This window comes from Podarcis pityusensis (assembly GCF_964106645.2).
Source record: "Podarcis pityusensis genome assembly, chromosome: 5".
NCBI lineage: Eukaryota > Metazoa > Chordata > Lepidosauria > Squamata > Lacertidae > Podarcis > Podarcis pityusensis.
The window spans coordinates 19,813,370-19,827,977 of record NC_138032.1 but is presented as its reverse complement, the minus strand read 5'-3'; the positions used below and the strand labels follow the sequence as shown (position 1 = coordinate 19,827,977).

General features: G+C 42.6%; 1 protein-coding gene across 10 annotated transcripts in view; it reads left to right on the top strand.

The window, feature by feature from the left end:
• LOC308478366 (schwannomin-interacting protein 1) overlaps positions 1–14,608 on the top strand; it is a 378,978-nt gene that overhangs the window by 337,498 nt on the left and 26,872 nt on the right. The window contains exon 1 of one of the 10 annotated variants that reach the window (XM_081008011.1): positions 8,834–9,245. The exons of 8 other annotated variants lie outside the window; for them this stretch is intronic. In XM_081008011.1, the coding sequence (XP_080864137.1) occupies positions 9,168–9,245 (78 nt within the window). In that variant the 5' untranslated portion in view covers positions 8,834–9,167. Of the gene's footprint in view, positions 1–8,833; positions 9,246–14,608 lie in introns of those variants that run through there. One more of the 10 variants, XM_081008005.1, reaches the window with a different exon arrangement.

Here is a 14,608-nt window from a genome sequence, read left to right as displayed (position 1 = left end):
GCAATTCATCCAAAGCTTTTTGAGAGCCCTGGTCTTGAGGGCAGTTCTGCAAAGCCTGGAAGCCAGGTTCTGGGTGGCCCGTATTTCCACCAATAGGAGTCCCTTTGGGGTTGGACCTATGAGTGCTCTGAGCACAGACGCTGTCACCCTTCCCTGAAATTTACAGGTTCTGCCTTCCCACACAAATCTCACTCATCCTAATGACCAGGATTCTTCCACTTTAATTTGACTCGGGGCAACTTCCCATGAATGTGAACATTTTAAATGAACACTGTATCTACCCTTGCCAAAGACCATAGGTTTATGTTATGTTCATTTCTGAATACAATGTATTAGAAGCCATTAATGGCTAAAGGAAACACTAAAAGGTTTATATATCTACTATTGCAGAACTGTTCTGGGGGAGGAAAGTCTTTCGTATTATTTAGGTCATCAGTTTGAATCTCTTCCCAGATCAATGGTGACACACAAAATTAGATCATTATTAATAAAGAATTTTCATAACCTCCACACATTTATTAATGCAGAATATCCTACTGGGTCCCTGGTTCTCTGTTTAAAATTACTGGGTGCATTTTCTATACATTAATCCACGCTAAATGAACTCTTAATATGGCTCCTAATTATTATCTCCCACTTCTAACTCTGAACTGCTTAGATGGTGGTTACCAGCACAGATACATCATTTGTCTGAAACATGATTCTGCAGTTGTGAGAGTCAGAATGACTTGCTCACAAATAACTGGCTTCGGACTGTCGGAGCTTCACAAATGGGTTGCCTTGTCAGTTCCAGAAACAACCTGAAATGCTCCCTTTGCTTTGGAGGGGAAGCTGATGGTGTTACATATAAGTTTCATATCCGTGCTGATTTTAGAGCTTAACATACTGTTTTTCCAAAAACAAAATAATATCTGAGATAAATTGGAAGTTTCCCTAGAAGCCTCTAGGAGTTCCACAACTATGTTTACCTATAGATCTGGCAATAATATACACAAAGCACATCAAAACACAGAAGGTGTATTGTTTCGACTCCTCTAGGAAAATAGCCACTTCTCCAAAAAAATGTTTGCTCAGCCAGAGGCAGATCAAGCTCCATAGCAGGTCTAAGGTTTGGGGCTGTGTTAGCCAAATCTTTTGTTGATCTGGCTGTCCAGTAGTTACAGTAGCACAGCAGGAGGTTTCAGGCTATTTTGATTACTCAAATACCTTTGGACAAGTGAACTGAATTTCCAGGATGTCATTTGGGTGGGGAAAAGTTGTTCCTGTGTCCAGGGCTCCTGCATTCTACCTCTCCTATGCAAGTTTTTAAAGTTTTCCTACTCTTTCTTTCCTACTCTTTCTTTTAAAATGTCCAAAGCTACTGTCAGGAAGCCATGATTTTGGCTTAGGCAAATGCCTTTTTTAAAACATTCAGTAGGTTTATAGCATAGGCAAACTCAGCCCTCCAGATGTTTTGGGACTACAACTCCAATCATCCCTAGCTAACAGGACCAGTGATCAGGGATGGTGGGAGATGTAGTCCCAAAACATCTGGAGGACCGAGTTTGCCTATGCCTGGTTTATAGATTTCCATGCATAATCTGTGCTGGAAAAATATTTGCCTAATTCATTGTTGCCATCATAAGATTTTAGACACCTGGTGTGACCAGGCAGTATGATATAAGCATCGGTCGAAGCAGGCATGCACACTCTTCCCCACCCTTTCCTAGCTAGCATTTAGGCTTGAAAAAGTGTTTCAGTTCTTTTCCAAGACAGGTGCTTGGGGCGGGGGGTGGGGAGTAACCGCCTGGGAGAGTGCAACCCATGTGTTAAAGGAAATATGTTCAACAAGTTTTTTAGAGAAAAGACCCAGAAAATTCTCACCAACAAGCTGTTTTCACAGGCTAAAATTACATGTGCTATTTTCAGAGTACCCCCCCCCAAAAAAAAAGAAGAAGAAGGAAAAGGATGACAGTAACTTGAAAGCAGCATATGTGAATTTATACATATACATGCAGACAGGGGAATAGTTGCTATATTTTAAAAAGAAATACAATACAGGTCACCATTGGAAGGGACCACGAGGATCATGTATAGTCCAGTCCTCAGTAATGCAGGAACCTTTCACCTAACGTGGGGCTCAAACCCATGAACCTGAGATTAAGAGTCTCATGCTCTGCCAACTGTGCTACCCCTCATCAAGAGTGGGGAAGACTACAACCAGGTGATATGTGTGCCTGCCCACTGGTCCCGAAAGACCTAGATTGACTACCAGTACTTTTCTGAGTGGGTGAGGGATTCAGGTGACCGCTGTGGGTTAAACCACAGAGCCTAGGACTTGCCGATCAGAAGGTCAGCGGTTGGAATCCCCGCGACGGGGTGAGCTCCCATTGCTCGGTCCCTGCTCCTGCCAACCTAGCAGTTCGAAAGCACGTCAAAGTGCAAGTAGATAAATAGGTACCGCTCCGGCAGGAAGGTAAACGGCGTTTCCATGCGCTGCTCTGGTTCGCCAGAAGCGGCTTAGTCATGCTGGCCACATGACCTTGGAAGCTGTACGCCCGCTCCCTTGGTCAATAAAGCGAGATGAGCACCGCAACCCCAGAGTCGGTCACGACTGGACCTAATGGTCAGGGGTCCCTTTACCTTTACCTTTACTTTTCTGAGCACAATTCAGAGCGTTGTTGACCTTTACTGCTTCGGTCCTATATACCTGAAGGAGCATCTCCACCCCCGTTGTCCAGCTCTGAGGGCCTTCTGGCAGTCCCCTCATTGTGAGAAGTGAAGTTGCAGGGAACCAGGCAGAGGGCCTTCTTGGTAGTGGAATGCCTTCCCATCAGATGTCAAAGAGATAAACAATCATATTATTTTTCACAGACATCTGAAGGCGGTCCTATTTCAGGAAGCTTTTAATGTCTCATGTTTGGGTGTGTTCCTTTATATTTTGATGGAAGCCGCCCAGAGTGGCTGGAGCAACCCAGTCAGATGGGTGGGGTGCAAGCAATAAATTATTATTACTACTACTATGTTCATTTATCACATGCATCTTAATTTCTTCATTCTCCCTCTGATCTCATGGGTTATGAGGAATATGTATAGGAGGATCCTTAGATTCCCAACTATAATCTGTACTATTTTACATTTACTTCGTAAGGGTCTTGCTGCTTCTCCTGTACTTACTGTAGTCAGGGAACATGTAGCATTAGCAAGCAGTACAGTATTTTTCTGTGGTTGTGCAAGATGGTTTTAATGTCCTTACTAAGTTGTCAGCAGCACATACATAAAAGATGAATTTGCTTGTAATGCGGGCATATTTAATTCTGACTCATTTTTCACTCCCACGGAGAAATGGAAAAAAAGCTTGCATCCCACTAACAGTGCCATTGTGGTGTTCAGGAAAAGGGAGCATGTGAGTATTTTGAAAAGCTGTGAATGACGTGTGAACATTTTGTTGCAATTTAAAGATCAAAGCAGTAAAACTAACAAACCTGCCTTGTAAATCTGCACCCCTGAAAATGAATGGGTTTTTCTTTTGTTCAACTGATAATTGGCTTATAGGTATAAGTCAATGTTATGGGGAGGGGAGATAGAATGGAGGGGAGGAAGAATTAATTTTAGCAACACTAGGAAATGACATGCTGAGTCAGCTGTGAGGATGGGAGCCATAAAAAAGTAAAGCATATTAACATAATTCCTACGTGCAGAAAAGTAATTACATAGAAGCCTACTAGGAAAATAATTGAATTTAGCTGGCCCAATATATTAATGCATGCCTTCTGTTAAACTTTTGAATAGTGCGTATTAGAGAGATCTTTTAAATAGTCTTGCCTTTTTAGAGTTGCTAGTAAATGTGTTGTAGGGTCAAATCTTTTATGGATATTTTATGGGAGATTTAGAGGGAGGATTTTAAAGGCAGTTCTATAATCTCATAATCTTATAGTATACATTTCACACCAGTTCTTGTTTCATTGGGGTGGGTCACCCAAATTGTCTTCCTTAATGCTTCCTCCCTCAGAAATTTAGGCACTTATCCAATTCCAAAGCACTTACACGTAGATACGAGTAGTCTCATCATCCTAAGTGCTTTTGTGGGAGGAAAGTGAAATGTAATAGCCTACATTTGCGAAAAGGCCTTGGGAAGTTCTGAAGTCATTATGGAGTCCAGACAAAAAAGATGATTCACCTTGTTGCTGAAAATACTATTGATACAGTGATGTAGCCATCAACAACTGCAGGTTGTAATACCTTAAATCTCTGCTGTTGTAGTACAGGCAAGTCCAACCACAAGTAGCCTGAGATCTACCATCCAAAATAAAAAACTGGCGGTGATCAACCACACTCTCCCATTGTCATTCTTCAGCTTAAACACATTATATTTGGCTGAGCTTATGATAAAAATAATAACAAATGATAATCGCTTCAATAAAACCTGAAAAGTTCATCATAAATCAATATATTTTAAAAAATACATACTTTGTATACTTGTAATAGCATAAGAAAATAACATTGAGGACAGGGTCCTACATAATCAGAACATGATGCACGGATTGTTGTTCACAAAAGCTCATGCCATAACAAATGTGTTATGTCTTTAAAGTACCCCAGGACTCTTGCTGTTTTTCAAATGAGTCATGGGCACTTGTCAACCACAGCAGCGTCCCCAATAGTTCAAAATAGAAATTGTGTAAACTGAACTGCAGAGTTGACAGCCTTCAAGCACCACCTTAGAACTGGATGAAACCTGTAGAAGCCCTTTCCCCTGGATCCACCCCACCCCTTCCTTTTGAGTAAACGTAAACCAGCCCTTTCTCTCTCTGAGGAGCCAGTGCGCAGGACTGTACACACACACACCACTCCCCACGTGGGTAGGATGGCAGCCGCTAGGAAGGGTCCCCCACTCCCTCGTGCGTGTTTACTTGGGAGTAAAGCCCCAGTGGTCTGTTTACAGCCAGCATGGAGGGGAGGGGGCAAGGCAGTCCTCTCCTCAGGGCTGACTCCTGGAATGTCCAGCACCATCTCTCTCTCTCTCTCACCCAAACCAGTCCTTTCTCTCGAGGAGCCAGCGCTCATGGCTTCTACCCACGTGTTGGACGCTGCTGTAGTAGGACCTTAAGAGTCAGAAAATCCAGAGATAGAAGCATTTTCCTTCATTGGTTACACACGTATTCCGTATTACCGTATTTTTCGTTCTATAAGACGCACCAGACCATAAGACGCACCTAGTTTTTGGAGGAGGAAAACAAGAAAAAAAATATATTCTGAATCCCAGAAGCTAGAACAACAAGAGGGAGCACTGCGCAGCGATCCCTCTCGCTGTTCTAGCTTCTGGGATAGCTGTGCAGCCTGCATTCGCTCCATAAGACGCACACACATTTCCCCTTCCTTTTTAGGAGGGAAAAAGTGAGTCTTATAGAGCAAAAAAAACGGTATTTTAGAAGCTTTTCCTTTGTTGGATATGCAGGTTTGACTGATTAAATGCCAGCAACATAGTGAGACAATGGCACACCTTGGGTTCGTTTACTTCCCATCCCTGCAGCCACAAAGCTGAGTTTAGGTCTGGGGTTTTCCCCCATAATGGCTTTCTAACCTACTTTTTAGGGTATTTACCCTCCCAAGGTGCATTACATCAAACCAATACAGTACAAAATGAAATTTCCAAGATTTGAAATAACAGCAAAAACAATGTTTAAACAGTTATTTTCAAACAACCACAAAAGCTCCTGATTGCAGACCAGGAAAAAAACAACCTGCATTTTCTGAAGGATAGCAGAACTGGTGGTGGTGGTGTGTGGAATACACATTTTTTTGTGCAGAGGGCATTTCTGAGATACAAAACCACTACGTTTTTTATTAGCTTCAACTTGTAGTTTCATCTGACCACAGTCAGCTGTGTTTCATTTTAACTATACCATAGTTTGAAACAGGCAGCGTCTTATAATGGGTCGTAAAACTTAACAAATCTTAACCAACCACAGTTAAGATTAACATCATTACCTGAAACCTAAACTTTGTTTAAACTGCAGTCAATAAAAAAAAAAGGAAAGGAAATTTTCTGTAGCAGCTTGCTCCTGAGGGAGAACATGCAACCCTAAGGCAAGCCTTAGATTAATACACCTGTCTTCATCATGTTCATTAATTTCAGTGGGTCTGCCCAAGGCAAAGCTTTGTGGAACACCACTCATAGACTGGCAGTAACCTCTCCAAACCCTGTCTGGACATGCCAGGGATTGAACCCAGGGCCTTACAAAGTAGATGCTCTGCCGCTAAGCTATGGTCCTTCCTCATTTAGGGCTTTGAAAACGGCATTTCTCAATCTCTTTTAACCCATGCCCCTTTTAGCTAACATAAAAATCCCACACAGAGACCTTTCAAGCATGGGTCCTCTAATTATTATATTGGAATTTTCAAGTGGGTTTATATTGGAATTTTCAAGCGGGTTCTAATGTTCTGTTTATGTTGCACATATTTTTTGAACCCCATCCCCAAGACCATCATATGCCCCTCCGTCAAGAAACACTTCATTGTAGACTAATACCAGCACCTTAAATTGGGTCCAAGAACAAAATTCAGCTACTAGTGCTGAATTGGGTGTATTGTGATCTAAATGTGTAGCTAGCTCACTGTTTTGGACCCCAAAAGATGAGTCATGAAACCACAACATGAAAAGTCCACAGGGGCTCTGTAATAAGCCATAAGGCCTAACCAACTAACACCTGAATTAATCTCAAGATGGCTTAGGTCCTCCCCCTGCCCACATCCCTTGTGCTTCCAGGAAATTCTCCTGATGATAACTCCTTCACTGAATTACTTTGGGTGGGCGGGGTGGTTTCCTGCTTCCATTAACATGAAACATGTGCTATAATCATCCTACTGTTCTGAAGTTTCATAAAGAACAAGAGACTTCACAAAATCAAGAGAGACAAGGCAGAATGGTGTCAGTTATCTGCTATTACAAGATTAATGAATGACATGACCCCAAAGTAGCTGGTTGGCTTTTATGGAAAAGCAGCGTGGACTCCAGATGCACAGCGTGAGAGGCAGCGGGGAATGTGTGGGGTTTCATCTCCAAAGCGTGCGCTCATGCGGTGTCACTAAGCTCCGAGCGTTCCTGAGATGTGCACCTGTCAGTGGGGCTTTGTCTCAATCTGAGAGGCGAAGTGTTCTAAGCACGTGCATTTTGCATCCCCAAGCTGATCTCATAACATTGTGGTTGGCAGCCAACCTTCCAGGCTGCAGCTTGAACTTCAGAAACGCCTTTACTGTAAACTACTATAGTGGAACCTCAGGACGCGGGTGGCGCTGTGGTCTAAACCGCAGAGCCTAGGGCTTGCCGATCAGAAGGTCGGCGGTTCGAATCCCCACAACGGGGTGAGCTCCCATTGTTCGGTCCCTGCTCCTGCCCATCTAGCAGTTCAAAAGCACGTCAAAGTGCAAATAGATAAATAGGTACCACTCTGGCGGGAAGGTAAACGGCGTTTCTGTGCGCTGCTCTGGTTCGCCATGCTGGCCACATGACCCCGAAGCTGTCTGCGGACAAACGCCTATAGAGTGAGATGAGCGCCACAACCCCAGAGTCGTCTGCAACTGGACCTAACAGTCAGGAGTACCTTTACCTTTACCTTTACCTTTACCTTTACCTTTACTGTTTGGGTAACGAGCTCCGCTAACCCGGAAGTAGATGCTCCTGGTTGCAAACTTTGCCCCAGGATGCAAGCAGAAGTCGCACGGTGGTGGCAAGAGGCCCCATTGGCGAAACCACACCTCATGTTAAGAACAGTTTCGGGTTAAGAACGGACCTCCAGAACAAATTAAGTTCGCAACCGGAGGTACCACTGTATATAGTAAAAATATTGAGCTGTATCCAGTGGCATCAGTCAGCTGATGGTAAAGGTTCTGTCAGGAGAGCAGGGAAGGAAGGAATTTTCAGTAATTCACTTACCACCACATCAGCCCTCTTAAATCTGCTCCGGAGGGGGGATCTCCTAGTGAGGAGGGAGCTTGCAGGGAGGAGAGGGAATTTCTAAGAACCACTTCCCTCCCCGTTTCACTGTGGAAAAGCCCTACAGTCAGCTAAGTAACACTGTCGGCTACAGCCCAGTTATTTTCAGTACTCCTGTTTTTTTCTTAGCGAGTCCCTGAAGCAGAAAAATTGCCCAAGAGAGGATTCAGGGGACGCATGTGTAAGTAATGCGCATCCAAAGAAATGTCTGTAAATTGAAGTGATACTGGACATGCTCTGTAACTATCTACTTAGTGTTTTTTTCTTTGCTTTCGTTAATTAGCTAGATCGAGGAAACCTACTTATCAATTTGAAAGAAAGAGGAAAAAGAAAAGAAGTCAAACAGCTGTTCTCAACCTGTGGGTCCCCAGATGTTGTTAGACTACGACTCCCATCATCCCTGAGCTCTGGCCTTGCTAGCTAGGGGTGATGGGAGTTGTAGTTCAACAACATCTGGGGACCCACAGGTTGAGAAAGGCTGAATGCAGGTTGTCCTTGTCCCCTGCTCCTCTGCTATCCCCACCCCCTTTCTGCAGTGTGTTAGATTGCATTGGAGGCTGGAGTTGCTCCAGGTCTGGACAACCTGGGATAGAGGGGCTCCTTTTAATAGATGGGACGACTGTGTGCTTCTGGGCCCTTTGGCCTGCTGCTTATGGCTGCAGGCCATGCGGCCTTGGCTTTTTATATCATTCTGCTTTGTACGTAGCAGGGGTGTGTGTGTGTTTTGCTCTGGTGTACTCTGCTAGGCAGGCCTTTCCATCTATTTTTAACCTGCACTACCAGTGACTAGAGGAAGATTGTTGCTTTCCTTGTGTAACTGGCGAAGAAGTGTAATCAGCTGGCTTCAGCTCAAAGCCAGCCTTTACTTTATTTGGAGAAGAAGAAAAAGCAGCGTACTTTGGAGTGGATTGTAGCTGCATGCTTTAGAGGTAGGTGATAGCAGCTGGCGAGAAGATCAGGCTCCTGACAGGTCCCAGTGTCTGAGGACAAGAGACTTTTAACAGCCGGGAATGGACCTTCTCATTGCACGAAAAAGAAGACTGAAACTACTGGTCCGGCTTTAAGCTGTCACCTGAAACTGCAGTTTTAATGAATGGGCTTCGGGAAAGGAGACTTGAAGCGCAGAATAAGTTGCGGGCAGAAGAGAAAGTGACCAGTTTGTTTTCCTAGGGGGTTTTTAAGGGTTAAAGGAATGCATTTGGATAGTGATGGAATGGATGACATCATCACTGAAGTATCCACATTGGATGTGGAGGGGAATTATAAAAAGGTAAGAGACACAAAAGGGCTCTTTTGTCTGGGAACAATTGCTGCTGTTTGCAGGAGAGAAACAAATCAGGGCCTGTGCAGTTGCAAAAAAGAAAGAAAGAAAAAGCATTCACAAAACATCCTTCAAGGATGCAAAAACAGAAATAAATGTGCATGTTCATGACAGTGTCTCTTTAGTTCGCTATATAATGACATTTGTTGTCATAATAAATGTTTTCACCAACTTTCTGTTAAGCTTTAGTTCAGAATATTGCATTCTACATATTTTTTGGTTTGGCTATATAAAACATTTTAACTGTCAGCATTGCAGATCGATGGAAATCAGGTGCTAGGAGTGTATTGATGTAGTATGTTGTAGTAAGTTAGGCAATCCAGTTTTGATTAATGTTTGAAACTTGAATGGTCTTTTTTTTTCTTTTCTCTCTCTTTCTCACTTCTCCTACCACCAACCCATTGAATAGAAACTTTTTAAATTGAACAGTATAGTGAGTTTACCCAGGGTGTGGAGAGTTTATATAAACTGCTGCATTGGCATGTCTTTAAAAAGCATGCCAGCTGCAATATGGAACTTTAAATATAGTAATTGTCTATGTCTGGTAATAACAGACATACTTAAAAATAACTTTAGCTGCATGGCTGAGGTCTTGACATCAAATTACAAGAATATGCCAGTTCTTAGCCTAAGAGTGCCCAAAAGTTCCACTCTTTCTGTATTTGTCTTCTTCTGGCCAGAACTTGTTGCCTTAAGAATCTGTTGATGGGTTTCTGAATGCACAGATTTCCTTTATGTATGGAATTTGACACATTTTACCGTCACATTGGCTTAATGGAAAGTTTAGTGATACCTACTTTGTTGCCTACAAATACGTTTTGTGATTTATTTAATTCTGCAACTGTATGTATTAATTTTGGAAAGCTAATGACACCTACCTTGTGGGACATGGAGGCTGTTGTACCAGCTGGGGGAGGCCGTAATTCCAAGCATAGCATGCAGTTTGCACGCAGAAGGTCCCAAAAGTTCAGCCCTCGACATCTCCCTTTAGTGGAATCTCCTGTAGCATGAAATAGTCAGAATGTGACTTGCAGTCTGGCTAACTATAAGGAAGCTTTATATGTTCATAGTTGGAGAACTTCCAACACACTAGCTTTATAAATTTGCTATAAAAAAAATCCCATAATGGTCAGAAACTCTGATACTAGTGTCCAAGAATATTATCATTTTTCAATCTCGCTCCTTGGCTGGTACCTCAAATATTTGTTTCTGGCTCTTTTGAAGCCTAGATATTTGAAATACAAGTTAATTTTGGATTCTGCCATCTTTGAATTGCCTTTATGTTACTATCGGACTAAATAAACATTCTAATTATAGTGTTTTGTTTGTGTTTCTAGAAAACTTAGTAAACTATATGCAGTAAACGAGATGGAACAATGGAAGTAACAATTTGACTTGTTCTGAACTCTTAACGGCTTGCATTTCTGGCTGTCTACCCTTCTTGCAGCCATATTTCTATTGCTATAAATGCCACGTTGGTAAAGTGTTCTAGAAAATATGCACATGAACATATCCTCTTAATACGAAAGGCCTTGTATTGTGAGAGGAAAGGGGCAATGATACCTAATAAGAGACCTGTCAGTTTCATATAAATGTTGACATACTGTTCTCATTGTGCATGTATGCAATGTAAAGCTCACCGTGAATGTACACCATTAACACATAAAACTCATTTATTGGTAATATCTGGAATAAAGTGTCCTTTAAAAGGGTCAATAAAATTATCCTCTGACGTGTTATTGCTGCCGGTTGAGCAATCAGCTAATGATCCTGCTAGCTTTTGTGAGACTCAGGCTCTCCTTTAACAATTCAGACAAAATGATAGGAGTAAGTCGGCAGCATTTCTGAAGCACCATAAAAAGCATCAATAAAACAGAGGGGCCGCAAAGCTTATCCAGTGAAGTTTTGTTTGAAGCACACCAATTTGGGCCAGATCGAGAAATACTCTTGGAAATAAAGTGCTACATCTGGAGATTTCCTGTATCCCGAGTTACTTCAGACCCGGGTGATTTTCTACATATTTGCAGCAAATCTTGTTGGCTAAATTGGTTCTTTCCAAACTGTGCTGAAGACAACAGTTCTTCACCACACCTGCTGAGAGAACAGAATGGACTGAAAGGAAGTGGCAGTGTTAATCATCTGAGCTAGTAGGACATAACTAGGTAGAACTGGGTTGGCCATGTAAATGGTTTTGAAGATATAGCTACCATATTGAAACCATCCAGGAAAATAGAATATATCCTGGTAAAATAACGACATGAAAGCTGCATAAAAATATGAGCATTTTGTGAAATAATAGGACGTGGGCACTGGAGGATGCCACCTGTGTTGGATCCAGATTTTGTAGGTTCCTTGGGCAAGACACTCTCCATGTGTCCTCCCTGTGTGATTTTGTCTCCTCGCTGCAGTAGGTCAAGTGGGCTTTTGGCAGTGTTCCTGACCCCCTCCCAGGGTGTCAGCAGATGCTGACACTTGACACAGCCTCTGAACACCACATTGGCTACCCTTGATGGTATGGCAGTGGTGAAACCAACTGCATTGTGTGTGTGGTGGTTTATACTACTTTCCCCCGCTTTCATACAGATTAAGCTTGCATTACAGAACAAAATGTAATTCATGCTATTATGTGAAGGACCTGTAAGTTCTTAAAGCTTTAGGAGGCATCCCCAGAGAGTTACATCTCAGTATCTCTTGATGTTATATCTGTGCAGCTCCTTGTTTGGTGCAGATCACATGATAGGTATTACCCAGGTTTTACTGAAGCATGTATCAAAACAACCATTCATGTTAATGGAACCAGATTGCACCAAACATGAATCTTGAGTTTTATGGTGGCTGTGCTAGATCTTTGCATTCTAGCTGAGAGTTGTTAGAGGACACCTAACTACAATTTGCAGAGTTCCCTGAGGTGAGGGATTGACTGTTAAACCATTTGGGGAATTGTAGCTATGTAAAGACATGGGTGGCGCTGTGGGTTAAACCACAGAGCCTAGGACTTGCCGATCAGAAGGTTGGTGGTTCGAATCCCCACAACAGGGTGAGCTCCTGTTGCTCAGTCCCTGCTCCTGCCAACCTAGCAGTTCAAAAGCAAGTCAAAGTGCAAGTAGATAAATAGGTACCGCTCCGGCGGGAAGGTAAACGGCGTTTCCGTGCGCTGCTCTGGTTCGCCAGCCACATGCTAGCCACATGAACCAGAAGCTGTATGCCGGCTCCCTCGGCCAATAAAGCGAGATGAGCACCGCAACCCCAGAGTCAGTCACGACTGGACCTAATGGTCAGGGGTCCCTTTACCTTTAAAGAAGCAAGGGGTCTCCTTTCCATCCTCAGCATCCTTAACAAACTGTGCTTCCAAGGATTCTGTTTAAAGTGGTATGTTACTGCCTAAGTTCTACTCAGAGTCGACTCAGTGAAATCAGTGAACCTAAGTTAACAATGTCCATTGCCTTCAGTGGGTCTCTAGCATTGAATACAGCCCAATAGTCAGTCTAAAATAAAAAAAACCCACCTTCCCATGAGCTGGACTATTTCAATAGGAAGGCTGCTGAGTTTTTAGAGACTGAACTTGCAAATGTTTAGGAGGAGAGGAGAATTATTAAAAAGTAGATCAATGGCCTGTGAAACAACCTTGCAGTGTATAAACATATAAATATTTGGCCAGCAGACTTGTAAACCTATTATAATAGCTAGCGCTAACTTGTCTTTAGATGAGTTGGCCAGCTTCCTCAACTGTTGTTTAGCTGCCAAAGTTCATAGCGTAAACCCCAAGCTTCCAATATGCAGGTGCAACATTTGGCTTTTTAATGGATTGGAAAGACCCCATAACCCCTGCTACCACACAGTGAAAAATAAAACCAACATTGTTGGGCCATAAGTGTTGGGCCATAACTTACTTTAAAAAAAAAAAAAAAGATATTTAAAAAATGCATAAAACAATTTTCTAGTAACCCTCTGGTGGTCTGCTGTGGATTTTTGCTGCAGCCATAAGGCTCCTTTTCTGCCTGCCATTTTATGATGATGCTAATTATGCCAGTTTCCGTGCTCTCATTAGTTACTGTGCTAACTGTGTCATTGCTCCACCCGCACAGGCATGTCCAAAGTCCGTTTTGGGGGCCTAAACCGTCCCTTTGGCCGGTTTTATCCAGCCCCTGTGGCAGTTCATTTACTGGGGCCAAACAAACAAAGCTTCAATCCTAAGAAAAGGTCAACAACTTCAATCCTAAAAAACAGGTCAGCAACTTTGGTCAGCCCTCACGTATGTTCACTTCATCAAATCCGGCCCTCTTTGAAAAAAGTTTGGGCACCCCTGGGTCTACTGCTTGCACTTGCATCATCCTCACAATTTAATTAGTCTTTTTATTCTCCCCGTGTCCTCCCATGAGCCACTCTAATTGTAGGTAAAACATGAGTAACTTAAGTATTACGGCCGCAGATCTTATGCATAGATGTGATGCAACCAACAGATCAATTGCACTGATGCACAAGTACTTGCAAATCACTACGTGCAGCACTTGAGCTGAAAATGGCACACTCTCTTTTAATCTCTACAAACTGATGCAAGTGTGATGGCCTCAGATAGGGGCAGATAGATCAGTCTGTTTCTGGTTTCTGTCACACATTGATCTGCAATTTAAAACCACGGAGTTGTCTCACCTTCCCTCATGCACCCCAAAAATCAACTTCAGAGGGTCCCCCAATGTCTAACCTCATATGTGCCCACTCAACTGCTTCAATCTCCAGCAGTGGCGCTGTTACAGGTGCCACCCAATATTTGCTCCGCACTTGTAAGAAATCATTCTTTTAGTTTCATCTACACTTTGGAACTCCCTGTCATTGACATCAGGCAGGTCCCTTCACATCTATTCCTTTCAGCATCTGCTTAAAACATTTTTTGTTTAGGCAAGCCTATCCTGACACACAGATGTTGACATGTTTAATCTCTTTTTCATTTACTGCTGCTTTTATTTTTTAAATGTTTTTAACTACTTGTTCTTAAGTTTTTATTGATAGTCATAATATTTCTTGTAAACTGCTTAGAGGTTTTGGTACAATCAAGTGGTGTGTATATATTGTGTTGAATAAACAAAAAAAGGGGGGTGACAGGGGAAGGGAGGCGGGAATTCTGTTGCACAAGTGGAACAACAGTGTTGGATACAACACAGACACACGCAACACCTTATTTTCTGTATCTTTTTACATAACATGCATTTAAAATAAATGTATTTATATGCTTTTTATCCCAATGTATGCACTTTCATATGCATTTTTGGCATGTTTCATGAGCCAGGGACTGTTATCGCAAAGTTCTAAAAATC